We start from the raw sequence: 17,365 nt of genomic DNA on the forward strand, positions 1-17,365 counted from the left end.
CTGACAGCAGAGAGCAGAGCAGCAGGGGGAAGAGCAGGGGGAGGTGAGGCGGAAAAGCAGGAGGATGCATGAAGATTCAGGAGGTGGGTGAGGTTTAATCCACACTTGGGGTATCTCTTCCAACCCATCATGCTGGCACTGCTGAGGGCAGGAGGAGCTTTAGGTGGAGCCATACTTAATAACCTCCCATATCACCCTCCCCTGCCTTTATTTTATCGAGTCCCAGGGTGGACACCTCTGGGGGATGGCTCTACCCCACAAGAACCACCCATACCTGAGCTCAGTCCTCAGAGATTTCGGTCTCCTGATGGACAACCACCTTGGTCACTGACATGTCTGGGTGCTGCTCCTTTGCCTCCTTGATGGCCTGTACAAGGACCTGAGAAAGACAGAAACATACTCATCAGGCAGACAGCAGCCTGGCTGGTGAAGGAAGGCAGGGGTCACAGGACACCATTTCTCTGGCAAATTCAATCTTTCTGTCTGTGGTACCAGGGCAGCATTTAAGCTAAGCCAAGGTGATGATGACTTTACCCACCCCGTGCTGCACAGGGGAGGCTCTTGGACTGAAAACAGAGACAGGGAAAGGTTAGAGCTGTCTGCAAGGAATCAGAGAGGGACTTCAGGAGTGACAGCCTGGGTGGCTCTGGGAGGATTCACTCAAGAAAGTGAGTCTAAAGGACAAAGCAAAGTCTGTATTCAGCGTAGGGTAACTAGGAAGCTCGGGACAGGAGGGAAAATAACGAAGCACACTATGAAAAGCAAGAGATGTCTTTGGCTAAAGAAGAGAGAAGAAAGGAAGGGAGAGTGGGAGGGCTGGTCCGTGACATGCCACGCACTGGCCTAAGTACATTACTTATTATTATTTATTTGATCTTCACAACAAATCAGTGAATTAGGGTACTGTCATTATTTCCATTTATAGGCGAGGAAACCGAGGTTCAGTGGTTAAATAAAGTACTTAACTTTTCACAGCTAGTAAGCAATGCAACGGGGATTTTTCACTTAGTCTCTCCGACTTTCCTCATTACCACACTGTCTTAGTTTCGGCAGGAAGAGGAAGGGGACAAGGACTCTGTTTTAGCATCTGGAGGAGTTTTAATCATTTTAGAAAAGCTGAAGGGAGCAGAGGGAAAGTCAAAGAAGAGTAATGATACCACTGCTCCCCTTGGGCTGCAAGTCTCTGAGCCTCACACTCAGAGTACCCCAAGGTGGAAGAGCACAGCCTTTGGAGGAAGGTGGCAATGGGATTCTCAGAGTCAGGTCCCCCATCAAAAAGGACTCGAGCTAGATTCTGACCAGCTAGCTGTTGATCCTGGCTCTTATGACTACCTCTAGGAGGGACGGGAAGAAGTTGGAAAGCTCTGTTTTGGATTCTTGACTCCATGAAAGCCATTCTTGGAATCGCTACCTCTATAGGTCCCTGCACATCCTCCCTCATCCTGTTTGCCCAGCCTGTCTGCTCATGCTTCAAGGCCCAGCCCAAGTCCTTTCTTTGGTCACTCTGGCCTACACCTCTCTCTCTGACAGCCTGAACCTCACTACTTCTCCTTCTTAAAGTGGTCCCCTCCCCATCCAAGTGCATCACGTCTTATCCCTTCTGTATGTCCCTTGTATCCTGGAAACTGAGGGGCACTGGAGCATCTCTCTGAGCTATCAAGTGTGCTTGTCCCTTTGTCACAATAACCCTGAAAGAAACCTATAATTATCTTTATTTTACAGGTGGTGATACTAAAGCTCAGAGAAGTAAAAAAAAAACTTGCTCAAGGGCATACAACCAGTAAGTTGCACAGTCAGGATTCAATCCAGGTCTGTCTCACTCCGAAGCCAAAACACCTTCCCATCCCGCGGCTCTGGCCATCCAGCACAGACCGAGCACATGGCAGGGGCCCAAATCACAGCAGACGAGTAGGTGGGCGCAGGCTGGTAACGCAGCAGGATCCCTGGAGCTGGGGCAAACAGGCTGCGAGGCTCCCACTTGAGCTTTTCCAGCCTTGTTGCTGCGACCCTGGGCCTAGTGTTCTCAACTGTAAGTCTCAACTCTGCTACCAAGGGAACCGCCAGCACTGCAGCTCAAGCCTTTTTTTTTTTTTTTTTTAAGGCACTCAGCACATCAGCATAAAGGCCACAGAACTATTGCTCCAGCACTCCTGTCAATGATTCCAGAAGCATTTGCATGCAGTCTCTTCCACCCCCTCTTCTCTGCAGCTTTACTGTTCTAACCTCACCCAGCAGAGAATTGGGAACATTAATCCTGACCTTATTATTTGCTAATTGCTTGAAGCACACAATTAGCACCTAATTAACATAAAAGCACAGAATTTTAGCACTCAGAAGGGCCCATAAATTATCTACATCAACCTATTCTCTTTTAGAAGAGGAAAAAAAAAAATTGGAGGTAAAGTGATTTGCCCAAGGTCATACAGCAAGTTAGTGATAGATCTAGGACAGAAAGCTAGTTCCAAGTCTCCTGATTTCCAGCCCATGACACTATGTCCCCACTAGCTGGCCCCGCAGCTGTGACAGCCCTCTGCGGATAGAGGCCACACCCTGGTTTGATACACTGTCTCCAGCACAGGTTTAGGTACACGATAGCCCCTGAATAGCAACAGCTCCATTTACTTGGCTCCCACCACATGCCACATGATGTACATTTGTATCTCACTTGATTCTCACAACCACCTTGAAGGAAGATGCTGTTTTACAGATGAGGAAACAGAGGCCTAGGGAGTTAGAGCTAGAACACGGTAAGAACTAGGGTTTGAACACAAGTCTTTTGAGTCTAAAGAGCTTGTTCTTTCTGTCACACTTCTCTGCTTCCCCAGTCTGCGGCCTTCATCCTGCAGGCCTCTGAGGTCTAATTCCCTTGGTCCTTCTTTTCCATTAAAAGCTAGAGTAGCCAAAGGGGCTCTTTGGAGAAAAAGCTGTTGTCTTTTGCAAGCCAACTCTGGCATCCATCAGTGGTCCTGCCTCGGAACCCCTCCCATGCCCAGAATCTCCTTGGCATTCCCACCTGATCGTGGTCAATATCGGCATCTCCTGTGATCACAATTCTCTTCTCAATTCGGGTCTCTGAAATTCCACCTTTCACAGTCTGAAAACAAACGGAGGTGATCATATGAGAAAGAAAGGAAGGAAAAACCTCAAAACTGCAAAACAATAGCAAGAAATTATTCGGAAAACTATAGTACAAATTTTAATCTGCTGCTGGGTACTGCATAGGACAGCTTTCTCATGCAGCTGTTTGAAATCCTGACTGGACCCACTAAAATAAGCACACCTCTGTTCCCTTGTATTGCTAAAATCTTTAAACAGAAAATCATCATTTTCTATTTATTTCCTTTTTCCTTTTTCTTCCTCCCAAACACCACAGAATTTCAGTGAGTAAACAAAACAGGTGTATCTTTTTGCTCTTTTCATGTATATTTTGATTACTTTCAAGAGAAAAAAAATCAGAATATGGTCAAAAACGTCATGCAGCTTGAAATTAGGCTTTTTATTTTAAAACATTTTCATATTACTAATGTCAAAAGATTCTCAAATAATTCCCTCAGGGTGGGAAGGTTTCCCTACTTGACAGATGAGGAAAACCAAGGCCTAGACGCATTAAGTAACTGGTTTCTAGTCACCTATGTGTTGACGATGCAGCTTGGTCAGGAATCTAGATCTCCTACTTGTAAGAAAATGTATTTTCCTCTAGTGTTACAGCAAACACGGACTGTCCTGATTTTCTGAAAGTAGTTTTAGTTTTAGATACTTTGTCCCTCTGGCTCCTGTAAACAATATTTTAATAATTCCAACATTTCAGCATCCAAACTACCATTCTCATGGCCTTGATCCTGGACATGATCAGGATAAAAATAAAAATTCCTCGTTAGACCTTGAGTTCTGATTTTTGGCTTGGAAAACATGGTTGCTTAATAATAACAACACCAGCCCTTAAATTGACTTTTTAAACTCACCTCCATAGCCAGGTACGGGACTCACTGACCAGAGAGAAACACCCATGTGTAAAGAGAACAATCACATGGGACTTCATGGGACCACTCAGCAGGCAGGGATGCTCAAGGTCTCCCTGGGTTATGGGGAAAGAAGCAGGGCCTTCCCACCCCGGACACTGGGAATAATTTGGCTCGGTTGGGATGGGGCTGAAACCCCTTTCTTATGGACCAAGGTGCTTCTCGGAGAGAGGCAGCAAGCTGGGCATGCCACTGGACCCCGGAAGGAATTTCTAGCTCTCTATTACCTTGGTAATTTGAGTTGTGGTGGTGCTGCTGGTGGTCTCAGATGTGATGGTCTGAGCTGTCAGCAAGACTCCTGGGTCCAAGTCCCCATTGCTGTCGTCAGTCTACAGAAGGAAACACAACTCGTCACCATGCTTCTCAGGAAGCCCCGTGGGCAAACGGTGCAGGTGCACCCTTGCTCTGTAGCTGTACATTCTAAGCAAAAACCCGATCCCTTACAATAATCTATTACTTAATAAATAAAATAAATTTCCTGGGAATAAGGCTTGTTTTAGAAAGTTGGACAGGTCCAGTTTCCTCAGCATTGGGTCAGTGACAGGAGTGGATCAGAAAAAGGAGGCAGGAGTGAAGCCACAGGTCAACAAGAGTGACTACACACATGTATGCAGCATTTTATGTTCACAAATGGCTTTTAAAACATTATCTTTTCTGATGCTTACACAAGCCCTGTGAATATAAATAGCAAAGGCAGAAATGCATTAGCACACCCAGGTAAGACTCAGGCTCAGAGAAAGTGAATGATTTGCCCAAGGACTCAATCCTAATACTCTGCAAATATTGCATAAAAATGGAGCTCTTTATACACCACCCAAAGCAGGAAGGAAAGTTATAAACCCCTGGTTGCTAAAGTATGGGTAGGTTCTGAATCATAGGGTAGAACTTTTCAGAAAGAACCAGGAAAGGTCCTTGCTGGGGCTTAAAGGGTCAAGGAATCTTGGGCTATCTGCTTTGAAGCTCAAGTTGGGAGACTGGAGCACAAGAAGTAGAAAATGTCCCTTTAAGGCAAAGTGGGAAGAAATATAATGTCTCAATGACATTTCTGACAACAAAACTATTATTGAAATGGATCCTCCCTATTATAGGAGGGGTTGAAAAGTATGTAAAATGTCAGGCTACACAACTAATCTATATAGAGAACAAGGCTGGGCTACTTGGTGTTCCTCTGGAGCTCACGGTACTATGAATAAAATAAACATACTATGATCAGGCTAAGAAATGACATTAGCAAAAAGGAAGAGAGGTGGTTGGCAGGGGCCAAACTCAGCCCAGCAAACAGTTATCAGCAACTGTCTGGTTAGCAGACTAAGAGCTGCTGATAATCCCCTCACCAAGATGGAAACATGAGACGAGGAGGATGGAGGCTGCGTACAGCAACATATTTTTCAGACAGTGATGACCTAAAATATCTGGAACTGATACCGCACACTACCTCCGAGGAGGATTTAGAGAACTGCAATTATTTCATAAAGGGTCCTGCAGCAAGCAATGTGTTAGGTTACTATCTTTCTCTGCCTCTTTATGTTAGTCATTTGTATGACATGCAGAGGCCGCCAACCTTTTCATAAGCAGGACCACATTTCATTTAGCCAAACTTTTTAGATACTGGGAGGAGGACAGAAGGAGGAGAAGAGTCCCTGGCTGAGTTCCCTTCCAGTTAGGAATCTGGACAAAGCAAAGAGCGGGAACATGATTGTGCCTCCTGGGTCTTTCACATGTGCCACCATCATACCAGGTATATTACTGGCTAGTTCACGAACACTTTTCTCAGCCCAGACCCACTTATCTACCTTAGATTCAGACTCAACTAATGTTTACTGTACTCCTACTACATGCCAAGCACATAATGGAACTGTTATCTTAATCACACCTCTCAATATCTAAAGTATATACTATTATTAGACACACTGTAGAGTTAGGAAAACTGAGCTCCAGAAAGGTTAAAGAATTTGTCAAGGTTCTATGCCAAGAAGTGTTTGAACTAGGATTCAGGGCAAGAAACTTCCTGCCTGAAGACTGGGTTTGGGTCCCAGCTCAGACAGCGACTACCCGTGGGACCCTGGGCAAGTCATTCTGATTCTCTGAGCTTTCATTTTCTCATTTATAACAAGCGATCCTGTAATAGTGTTGCTGTGAAGATCAAGAGATTTCAGAAATAAAAATACTTTATAAGTTATTATTAAGAAGTTGTGTGCCAGGAAGGCTAAATCTTTTTGAAGAGCTCCTCCTCTACTAAACCTGAAACTCTGGCTTCCTCTCCTCCCACCCACCTCTTTATTCCTCCTTTTTTGTCTCTGAGGAAAGTGGAACAGGAAGAAGACATTGTTATGATTTCCAACTTACACTCTTAAGCAATGTTTCTTCAAACTGGTACTGTGGATTTCACAGTTGCTTATAAACTTAAACAGCCCTTTATCCTATGACCCAGCAATTCCACTCTTAGGTGTTTACCCAAGATAAGTGAAAACATATGTCCACAGAAAGGCTTGCATGAATGTTTATAGCAGCTTCATTCATATTTGCCCCAAACTGGAATCAACTCAACTGTCCATCAACAAAAAAAAGGATAAACACACTGTGGTATATTTATACAATGGAATATGACTCAACAATAAAAAAAAACAGTGAACTATGGGTTCAAATAACATGGATGAATCTGAAAAACACCTTCAGACACAAAAGTGTACGACCGTATACTTCCATTTATATGAAGGCCAAGAACAGGCAAAACTAAGCTATGGTGATAGAAAACAGTGCAGTGGCTGCCTAGAGGGGTAGGGATGGACTGGAAAAGGCTATGAAGAAAGTTTCAAGAGTCATGGAAATGTTCTGTATCCTAAGTGTGTCTTGGTTACACAGGTAGGTACATTTGTCAAAACCAATCAAATTGAAGCTTAAAATCTGTGCATGTCACTGCATGTAAATGTGCACTCAAGCACACATACTTGTACACATATGCAAGCAATAAAACCCTAATTCTGGCCCCCCACCTCCTCTCACCATGTCCCAAAGTGTGGGAATTATGGACGGATTAAAAACAGGGTTCTGGGTTAACTTGTCTAGCAAAATAGTAAAAACAGAAGTAGAAATAGTTATAGTAAATAAACAATGACAACAGACAATAATTATCTGGTGCTTATTATGTGCTAGGCACTTTTTCCTACATATTATTTATACCATATGGCACCGTGCTTTTTCATTTACCAATTTATCACATAGATATTCCCATCAGAAGCTTGTTTAAATAACCATAAAGAATTACCTTAATTGGATGTACTATAATGCACTTAATCTGTTCCCTACTGATGGACATTTAGGCTGTTCCCATGATAGTGACAATGAATTGAATTAATTTGAAATGCACATTTTGAAATACACATTTTATGTACATTAACTCATTTATCCCTCACAACAACCCTATGAGGTAGAACTATTATTAGCCTCATTTTACAAATGAGGAAACTGAGACACAGAGTGATTCAGTAACTTCACTGCACACTAGTAGGCGATGGAGCAGGTACAAACCCAGAAAATCTAATTTCAAAGCCAACATTTTTTCCCACTACACTCTACTATCTAGCTAAGTAATGGCTACCATTTCTGAATAGCTACTATGTGCCAGGCAAATATCTTTATCTCAATAACCTTATAAAGGTATTTTTCAGAAGAGAAAGCTAAGGCTCAAAGAGGTTGAGTGACTTGCTGAAGGTCACAAAACTAGCAAGTGTTGGAATTGAGATCCCTCTAACTCCAAAGCCCACATGCTTTATCTCGTACATGACGCTGCCTCTGTATTTCTCTCCCATGTTATGGTATTTTAAAATTAGTGCTTCTCTTCCCTCCACTTTACAAGGGCTACACTCACATCGAACGTTGGGTTTCTGTGGGCAGCATGGCCCCAACAACATTTTTGTTTTGTTTTGTTTTGTTTTTGTTTGGGGGGGAAGTAATTAGGCTTATTCATCTACTTATTTATTTACTTAATGGAGGTGCTGGGGATTGAATCCAGGACCTTGTACATGCTAAGCATGCACTCTACCACTGAGCTATACCCTCCCCCACCAACAACTTTTAAAATAATTTATTTTGAACCATTAAAAATTTTTTTTTATATGCACACACTACAAAATCTTAAAACTTCAAAATGGAGATCAGTGAAATGTTAGTCTCCCTCCTACTCCTGACCACATCCAGCAGTCCCAGGCCTCTTCACCCCAGGCTACCATGGGCAGGTTTTTGGTTTTCGGTTTTTTGAGTACCCATTCAGAGATCGTATATTCACATATAAGCCTATTCATACACAGCTGTACATACATCCCTTTTCCCTCCCATAAAAAGCAGCATATTATTTATAACATGTTGCACTACAATTTTTTCATTTACTAATTTGTCATATAGATTATTTCCCATCAGAAGCTTTTTCAAATAGCTGTACAGAATTATCTTAATTCGATGCACCATAATTTACAAAACTGTTCCCTACTGATAGCTAGTTAGGTTGTTTCCATGGTAGTGACAATATAAAGGGTTCCCTCTCATAGGCAAGTACTTCTTTCTCACATCCCCTGGCTCAGAGTGTGCACAATCTTAAAGGAATGTCCGCTGATTTTCTCTGCAGTCCCCTCCACTGCCAAGTCCTGTTCATCCATCTCTGTCTCTCCTGACACAGCTCTTTCTTCTCGCTTCCTCCAGCTACACTTCAGTTCTTTACAAGCATCTCCCCAGACCTGCCATAGCCTAACTCCTGTCTCCAGGCAGCCCCTCCTTTAACAGGTTCAGCACACAGCATTAGGAACCATCTTTCAAACCACTGCTTTAATTATGCCACTTTATCGCTACTGCCAGAAAACTTGAAGCAACCTCCCATTATTTATCAAACTCAGATTCCACATTCCAGGTCACAAGACAGGGAAGGGGGAAGCACAACGTTGACTGAGTGTCTGTTAATGTGCCAAGTGCTTTACAGACATCATTTCACTTCATTCTCCCCCAAACCTTGCAGTGGTTGTTAGTATTATCCCCTTTCACAACCGAGGAAACAGAGGCTTAGAGAGATGAGCAATTTGTTTAAAGTTATTCAGTGAGTACATGGTTGAGCTAGGATACAAATTCTACTTGTCTAATTGCAAAGCACATGCTTTTAATTGGCAAGCTACACTGTTTCCTAAAGGTGGATCTCATCATCCAGTTTATGGTGATGTGAGGATTAACGAAAAGGATTTATGTGAGATCACCCAGCCAGAGCCTCACATGGCTGCCTCTTCCCCATCATGCAGGCTTCAGCTGAAATGTCACCTCCTCAGAGAGGATTTTCCTGACTATTCTAGCCCCAAAATAGCAACCTTTCATATTGTCTAACTCTTGATCCTACTTTAGTTTCTTTACAGCTCTCATCACTGTCTGAAATTAATACATTTGCTTATGTGTTTATTGCCTGTCTCTCCTGACCAGAGTGTCAGTTCCAGAGGGTGGGGCCTGTGTCCACCTTGTGCACTGCTTTGGCCTAAAATATAAATGCTCAACAAATATTTGTTGTAGGAATGAATTTACAGCTCAGTTCCTAGAAGGAAAAGTTTTTCCCAGTTTTGGCTTCTGTGAAAGAAAAGAAAAGAAAAGAAAAGAAAAGAAAAGAAAAGAAAAGAAAAGAAAAGAAAAGAAAAGAAAAGAAAAGAAAAGAAAAGAAATAAAAGAAAAGAAAAGAAAAACCATTCACCATAAACAACCCTAGCTCATTCAAATTATTAACAATGAAGGAGAAATTTTACTAAGAGTAGGAAGTAAACAAAAATTTTAAGTACCAAATTCTTGTGCGATTTTAAATTTAATTGTAATAAATTGACTTTAATTATTACAGCTGTTACTTACTTATGCTTTCAGGCATGGTACTCAAGTCAATTCCACACAGTTCTGTATTTTATATAAATAAGCTTCGTAACAAAATCATGAGGTAAATAGTAACACCATGCGGGGCAGAGGTGGGAGGTGGGGCGGGGCAGCGGAGGTGGGAGGCGGGGCGGGGCGGAGGTGGGGCGGGTCGGGGCATAAAGGCTCAGAGATGTTCAATCACATGTTTACGTTAGTAAATGTTGGAACTGGAATTTGAACTCATGTTTGTTTGACCCAAAGCCCATGTTCTCAACCATCACACTAGACTGCCCTCCCTAACTGAATTGGGTGGATATAAGCAATCAGATCCAGGACAACTTTGCTTTCAATAAAGTATTTTGGGATCCTTAGATCAGTAATCTCTTCCGAAAAGAACTGCCCCAGAAAAGCCTAGCATTATTTGCAGCAAATGATCAGAAGCCCTGTGAAGAAAGGTTATTTACCATGTTTACTCGAGTCTTTGGTTCTGAAACATCAAACCATGTCCTACCTGGGCGGCCTCATAAGTGATGGTCTTGGTCTCAGTGTGGACAATAGGGACATCTTTGGTTGGGATTTCACTTTTGACAGCATTGGCAGTGTCTGTGATGGTGACGGTCTGAGTCTTCACCAGGGGAGGCTGTGAAACAGTAAAGAAATAGAGTTACTGGAGTCTTCAGAAGGCTGTGGAGAACTAATATTCTGACATTGATCTGATCAAAGTAATAGCTCTAATCAAGCAAAGGGCTAGCTCAATCTCTGCCCAAGACACTATTCCAAAGTAGCCCTGACAAGATGTCAAATCATGAGGGATATTAAAGAACAGCATTACTGTAATCACCTTCATATGCTTAATGGAAAGCTATAATATCAGACAGTTATGATTAGTGATACAAAATGCTTCAGATTGACCTTCAGAATTTGAATATAAAACTATTTGCCAAATGGCAGTCACTTTTGTTTGTCCTTGTGATTGTACCATTAAAATTAAGAAAATCAGCTACATTTCCTCCACTAAGTACAAATGGTACATGAAATAGCAGTGGCATTGGAACGCATCACCCTGGAATTCATTAACTTCTTTCAAATCAATGTCAGACATTCACTTTGGAGTTACTGAAAAGAAACAGTATTTGGAAAACTGGAAAGAAAATAATCAGTTCCACCACCACCTGGTGATTAATCTCAGAATTTTAGAAGAATGAACATCAGTGAAATATCAAAGGGTTCTTGTCTATCAGCTCACCTTCCCCAAGACTATAAATCACCCTAAAATTACCGTTTGATCATGACAAAGTTAAGCAGTCATCCACCTTAGCATAGGAGATTAGTGCCTATGATCATGGAAGCTCCCGTGAGTGGGGTCAGTGGGAGTGGTGAGCTGTACTGTGTGGCTGCAATACATAATTATTTGGGGCCTGAATTCTCATTTGAAAAATCAGTTACTCCTTTTAATTAAGAGTATTTGAATTTTTTGAGCAGAGTCTCAGAACACTTAAGGCTCCTCATCATATCATAAAAGTCTCAGAAATTCACTTCTTTACACAGCCCGTACTCGAGCAAGGAAAAGAGGAACGTGCTTACGCCAGCTTCATAAAAATGAACAGCTGGGGTTTACCCACAAGAGTTTTGTAAGGTCATCAAGGGAGAAAGCATTTCTAGCCACGGTGTTAATGCCTCTGAATAAATTTCTCTGTAGTAATCAAGGGCTTCAATTTTATTCTGTGATTTTGAAAAAAGCCAGGAGGCTACTACCCTCACCACCGCCACCACCACCACCTCCTCCACAGAAGGGATTCTGGCCCTCTCCCAAAGTGAGTCATTAGATTTGCATCATCAAGTCAGTTACTACCTGGAAACTTCGAATGAGGGTGGGGAACTGGTTACCCACACGAGAGTCAAGAAATGATCCATTTTGCTTTCCAAGTGGCTCTCCTGGTGTAACGTGTTCTTCACTACTCTCTGCCTTTTTTCCACCAAGTTGCAGCTGAGAGGAAGCTGGTGACACTGGGAACTTTAAGGCACTGGCCTGTTCCTCCACTCCTATACATTCCCCACTTGGGCCTCTTGGCATTTCCTGAACATCAACATAGCCAGCTGCCCCCTGCTCCTTCTCTTCTGTCTCCTTGCTGCTTATGGAGAGGGAGTCAAAGTCAAAGTTTTGTGGAGACTTCGACGGGGTGGTCACTTGGCTCTCACTAGGAATTACTGAGTGCTCGGGGCCCTCCCATTCAGGGTCAGGGTTGGTAGGTGGCCCCTTTGTCATGGCAGCCACCTCCTCTGTGCGAATGCCATTTATACTCTACAAATGAAGGAACACATACAAAAGCAAGAAGATTAGGAATACTTGGGGAAAACAGTGAACTCTGAGAATCAACAGTGATTTTTAAGAGGCTTCAAAAAATATTAATACTAATATAAAACAAGGATCTTAGCTCCTGGGGTGGTCAAAAGGAAGAACTGCTGTTCACTACACATATCAGCAGCTTCAGCAATTCCAGCCTCATTTTGGTCATATTTCTAAAACATCGCTAACCTGAGAAACAATTTTGATGTGCCTCGCATAGTACCAAGCATTTCTTATTACTCTGGTCTTCCCTGTATAACACATACTCTTCACACTGAAAGGAATTACTATTCCTAAACACCTAACTCATTACTATGCACTGGACACAGTGCAATTTATGAGTCAAACAAAATATATGCTTGAGGAGTCTGATCAGATTGAAAAATGTTCCATATATCTCCAAGCCACATGTATCAGTGTACCAGCCCCTATGGAGAAACTAAAATTCAGACTTTGGTTGGCAGGGATATGGAAGTTGAATATACCCAGCACAGATTAATCCAATCATTGTCATGGATTAATTATAATATCTAAAACAGTAAAACATTTCTTTTTAAACTGAATAAATATGACTTAGCAGCTGAGAAGTATTTTTTCACAGATGAATGACATAACATCCCCAATCCCTAAGAGAAATAAATCCTGGAAACACAGTGAGTTCCCTCCTGGGCTAAGTGCCTGACACCACAGGAAAAAGATCTAAAATAAAGTACTTCCAAGAGAACATGAATGGGAAGATAACACCACAAGAGATGGACCTGCTCCTAAAGTTTAAAGAAAGGTTCTGTAAGTGGAAAAAGAGAAGAAATTCACACTAGTAGGAAAAGAATATGAGCCATTTGAGGAATGAACAATATAGCAGAACCCAAACGTCAAGAAAAAAAATGCCTGCATTTGCTCACCAGAGAGCTGTAAATAAGCCACTTGATCCTGAAATTTTGGTCAGATCAGTTTACCATATTACATACCACATAGGAACTTAACAGAAAAGGACTCTTTTAAAAAGGTGTTCCTGGAGTAAATGACACAAGCTTGGATCAGCTTACACATTTTAGTACTCAAATCACATTATATGTATTATATATATATTTTAAAAAATCACTGCTGCTCTTTAAGTTGTAAACCAGCCTACATTGTGATAAATATAAACCAGTGGTCAACTGAGGCAAGAAAAGATGCACTGCACTCAAGAACTTCAGACCAACTTTACCTCTAAGCTACCTTGAAACAGTCAACTCAAGAGCATCTCCCAGTGGTAAAGTTGAATTCAGATTAGGCAGGTCTTTCACTGACTGATCATAAATATTACTTAGGACACATAAAATGGAACTGAGAGATGACAACAAAAACTGTCTCTGCCTGCAGATGTATCAGAGATAACATGAAATATTCTCACTAAGGGTATATAGATTACCTCATATTTAAAATGAGAATAATACTTGGTTTGGCTCACAGGGTCCCAAGGATCAAATATAATAATATATATGAAAGCACTTTGTAAATTCTCAATTACCATATAGATTCACTTAATTCAATCAACAGTATCTGAGCACCTCTAATAAGCTAGGGCCTGGGGGACACAAGAATGAGTTTGTTGTTATATTATTAACATGCTGTACTACTTTCTAGGGCACTTATCTCACCACTTCTTTTGAGTCAGACAAGCTGTTACGGAGCTGCCCAAAAATAGATCAGCTGGTAATAAACAAATAGGCTTTCTCAAATTGCTATATGCTAGCTCGAGCGCTGTGAATAGCATATCCAAACCCACTCATGTGGAGACAAACTTCGGGGCTTCTCCAAAAAATTTTGTCACAACTGAGAAGGCTGATTAATAAACAACCAGGAAAATACCTAAGATAATCAAGTAAGAGTCAGTTTTTTGCCAGTCTGCTCAAGTGATAAGCAGTGGTCTGTCATCAAGAAGCCATTTGTGATTAAACATTGCTTAGGCCACCTGGCCCAAGGTTGCCTACTGCTGAGTAAAGACAGATCAGTCAATTTTTTCAAAGCATAAATGAAGGAGACGAAGGGTAAAAGCTGTAGCCACAGTAGTATCAATTCAACAAATATTTACTGATCACCTAATATGTATTAGTCATTGGAAATAAAAGGAAAACTGATGACAGTTGGCTTGGATTACCACTCACAGCACTCTCACATATGGTCAAATCAGCCGCTCCAGTTGGCTCTGTTGACCAGAACTCTTGTCCAGACAACACAGCCAACAACTTACTGGACATTCTCCCAGGCATATGGAAGGCAATATGCCCCAAACTCCACTCTATTCCACTTTAATATCTCCCTTATCTATCTGCTTTTTGCTATTCCCACACTTTTACCTTCATTCAGACTCTTGCAGTGCCTCACCAAACTTACTACTAGTGCCCTAAACAATTTTTCTTCTTTTCTTTCCTCCTTCCTTCTTTCTCATCTTGAACCTTCCTCGAATGCATCCTCTATTCTGCTCCTAAAATGTTTATTTCTCAAATGAAACGTTAAAAATTCCATTTTACAGCTTAAAACCCTTCAGTGGTTCTTCACTGTCTTCTGGCTAAAGTTCAGATCCTTTACCAAAACTAGAAAATACTTTAAAATATGACTCTTACCTCTCTCCTCAGCTTCCCTCCTGCTACACCTCCACACATCTCTCTCTCCACTAATTCAAAACTATCTGCAGTTCCTAGAACACTGCGTGCTTTCTTTTGCCTCTGTGCGTTTGTCAGTATTGTCAGTATTGTTCCTTCTGCCTGCACATCCATGCTCAGCTAGTGTCAGTTCTTCAGGAAGTTTCTCCCTGGCTGCCTAAAGTATGTTTAGAGACCATGCCTCTTTTATTCCCATTGTGCCCTATCATTGTTGGTTTAGTCATCTGTCTTTTCCATTAGACTACGAACTCCTTGGAGGATAAGGACTTACTGTGTTACTTAGCCTCTGTATCTCTCTTGCACAGTTTTTTGGCACATAATAGATGTTCACTAAAAACTTGTTGAAAGTATACTAAATAAATCTGAGAGCCCTGAGAACTGCTTTGCCTTGAGCTATTCAAAAACTGAAAGGCTTGTTTAGAACATAAAAAGTAGCCCACTTGACCAGACCCACTGTCTAGTCCACCATTCTGTCTCCCACACCAGTAAAATAAGAGAAAAACTAACATTATTGCATGTTCACCATGCGAAAGTCACTTTTTGTTTTCTCATTTAATTTTTCACCACCTCACTGTGAGGCAGTCACTATCTATTTTATAGATGAAGAAAACAAACAGGGTAAGCAACTCAAAGCTAGTAAGTGATGAGCTAGGGTTTAAGCTCAAGTCAGTCTCTGATTCTAAAGCCACTTCTTCCCATGGCAACAGAAAATGTATCAAGTAGGGCCAAAGGACGTGTCCTACTATGTTCAAAAGCATATACAGTAAACCTGACTATACTTTTGGGAAGCACAAAGATTGTCCCAAGTCCCCTTAGCAGAGTCTGATTTTAGGGGCTGACACTGTATTTTGAAATATAAGGAGAAGGCTGGAAAGCTAGGAGAAAAGACTGAGGCAAAAAGAAGATACAAAATCCCCATGACATAAGACACCCACAATTTGGCATATAACATGAGTGAGGAATTCTAACTGACAGTGCTGTGCCTTTGGCTGTGAACATCAGCAAGGGCCACTGGATTATATAAGATTCTGCACAACTGCATATACCAAACAAATTGGCCTGGAAACTTTAAAGGGATCTTCTCAAGGATATGAATAAATATATCACTGCATCTGAACCATCCACAGTGACACACAAAATTGAGACTGAATGTGTGGCTTGTCTGGCCTGACGGGGGAATCTGTAAGAAGGATGCTGCGACAGAAAGACCAGCTGCTTGTGTAAAGTACTGCAAGGCTGTCTAGTTGGTTTCAAGAACATGAGAAGAATGTCAGACCAATATTTAATTGAGCAGGGACATTGCTTGATTGAAAATTCTCAATTTTACTTAAAACATCAATGGCTCCTACTAAGTATGATAGTCCAGTATTTTCTTTGGGGGAAAAAACAAGGGTTTTTTTCCCCTAAAGGCTTCCTCTTGAAAATGATTTATTCAAAGGGATTATGTCACAGGATCATCAAACCCTGAGGATCTATGTGCCTTTGTGAGTTATAAATAACCTCTTCCTTGACTTAGGGATTACAGATATCATTAAGAGCAGAATATGGGTATTTTATAGGTATTTTGCTGCTATTCCATTAAATGTAATCCAGTCTTTCTCCTTTCAGGTTATTTTTGAAGGAAAAGATTTATACACTTGAAGTGACTGCTGCAAAAACCACAGTTATGCTGACAAGACTCTCTTATCCTGTAAGTATCATAATGAAAATAAATCCTGAAAATCTTCCTAAAATTTTGCTATATAAGCAAGAGCCATGTAAGTTTCTCCTGGAGGGTCTATGCGGTAATTTTCCCCACACACACTTGGTCACTTGTTCCTTGCTTAGTGAAGGCCAATTTTACCTTCAAATGGCAACAGGAAACAATTCCTTTCTATGTTAAAAGGAAGAAAAAGACCTGCTCTTGTCCCATTTTATCCTTCTATATATTAAAACCCTGGGTAGGCAGTTAAGGACCAAGTGAAGAACAGTGACTTCTTCACAGCCAACCTTGCCACGTGATTTCAGGGACGTACTTTCATTTCAGGACCACAATTAGATTGTTGGAATGGGGGAAGAAGGCAGAAAAGGTAACTTCAAAGACTAAATCCCCCTCTTGATAATACGCTATGTTTTACTTCTTACACATTTAAAAATTATATTTTCCAATCTATGTAATTATACAACATGAAAAAGACCTCAAAGTATACTAACATATCAGTAGGGGAAGGACTGCAAGTACTTTAATTTCTTTGTGTTTTTCTGTATTTCCTAATCTTTCTAAAATGAAGAGGCTTTACTTTTATAATCAAAAATTGTTATTAAATGATTTTATTATGCAAGCTTTTGTATTGGTTTCATAATGAAATGATCCATAAAACCTGAAGTCTGGTAAACAATTTACGAAGTGCTTATAAATTCTTAATATCCTCCAAGCCTTTAAAAACAGTTAAAAATAAACCTTAATAGTTTTCTAAATGAAAAGTACTTAGTGAAAAGAATGG

General features: G+C 41.1%; 1 protein-coding gene across 9 annotated transcripts in view; it reads right to left on the minus strand.

The window, feature by feature from the left end:
- Positions 1-17,365, minus strand: part of EPB41 (erythrocyte membrane protein band 4.1) — a 150,656-nt gene that overhangs the window by 3,299 nt on the left and 129,992 nt on the right. For 5 of the 9 annotated variants that reach the window (XM_072974939.1, XM_072974938.1, XM_072974937.1 and 2 more), the window contains 5 exons: positions 11,740-12,189; positions 10,399-10,527; positions 4,247-4,348; positions 3,014-3,094; positions 275-379 (listed from right to left, as the gene is read on the minus strand). In XM_072974939.1, the coding sequence (XP_072831040.1) occupies positions 281-379; positions 3,014-3,094; positions 4,247-4,348; positions 10,399-10,527; positions 11,740-12,189 (861 nt within the window). In that variant the 3' untranslated portion in view covers positions 275-280. The remainder of the gene's footprint in view (positions 1-274; positions 380-3,013; positions 3,095-4,246; positions 4,349-10,398; positions 10,528-11,739; positions 12,190-17,365) is intronic. The other 4 variants (XM_072974943.1, XM_072974942.1, XM_072974941.1 and 1 more) reach the window with 1 other exon arrangement.

The sequence above is a fragment of the Vicugna pacos genome, chromosome 13 (genome assembly GCF_048564905.1).
Source record: "Vicugna pacos chromosome 13, VicPac4, whole genome shotgun sequence".
NCBI lineage: Eukaryota > Metazoa > Chordata > Mammalia > Artiodactyla > Camelidae > Vicugna > Vicugna pacos.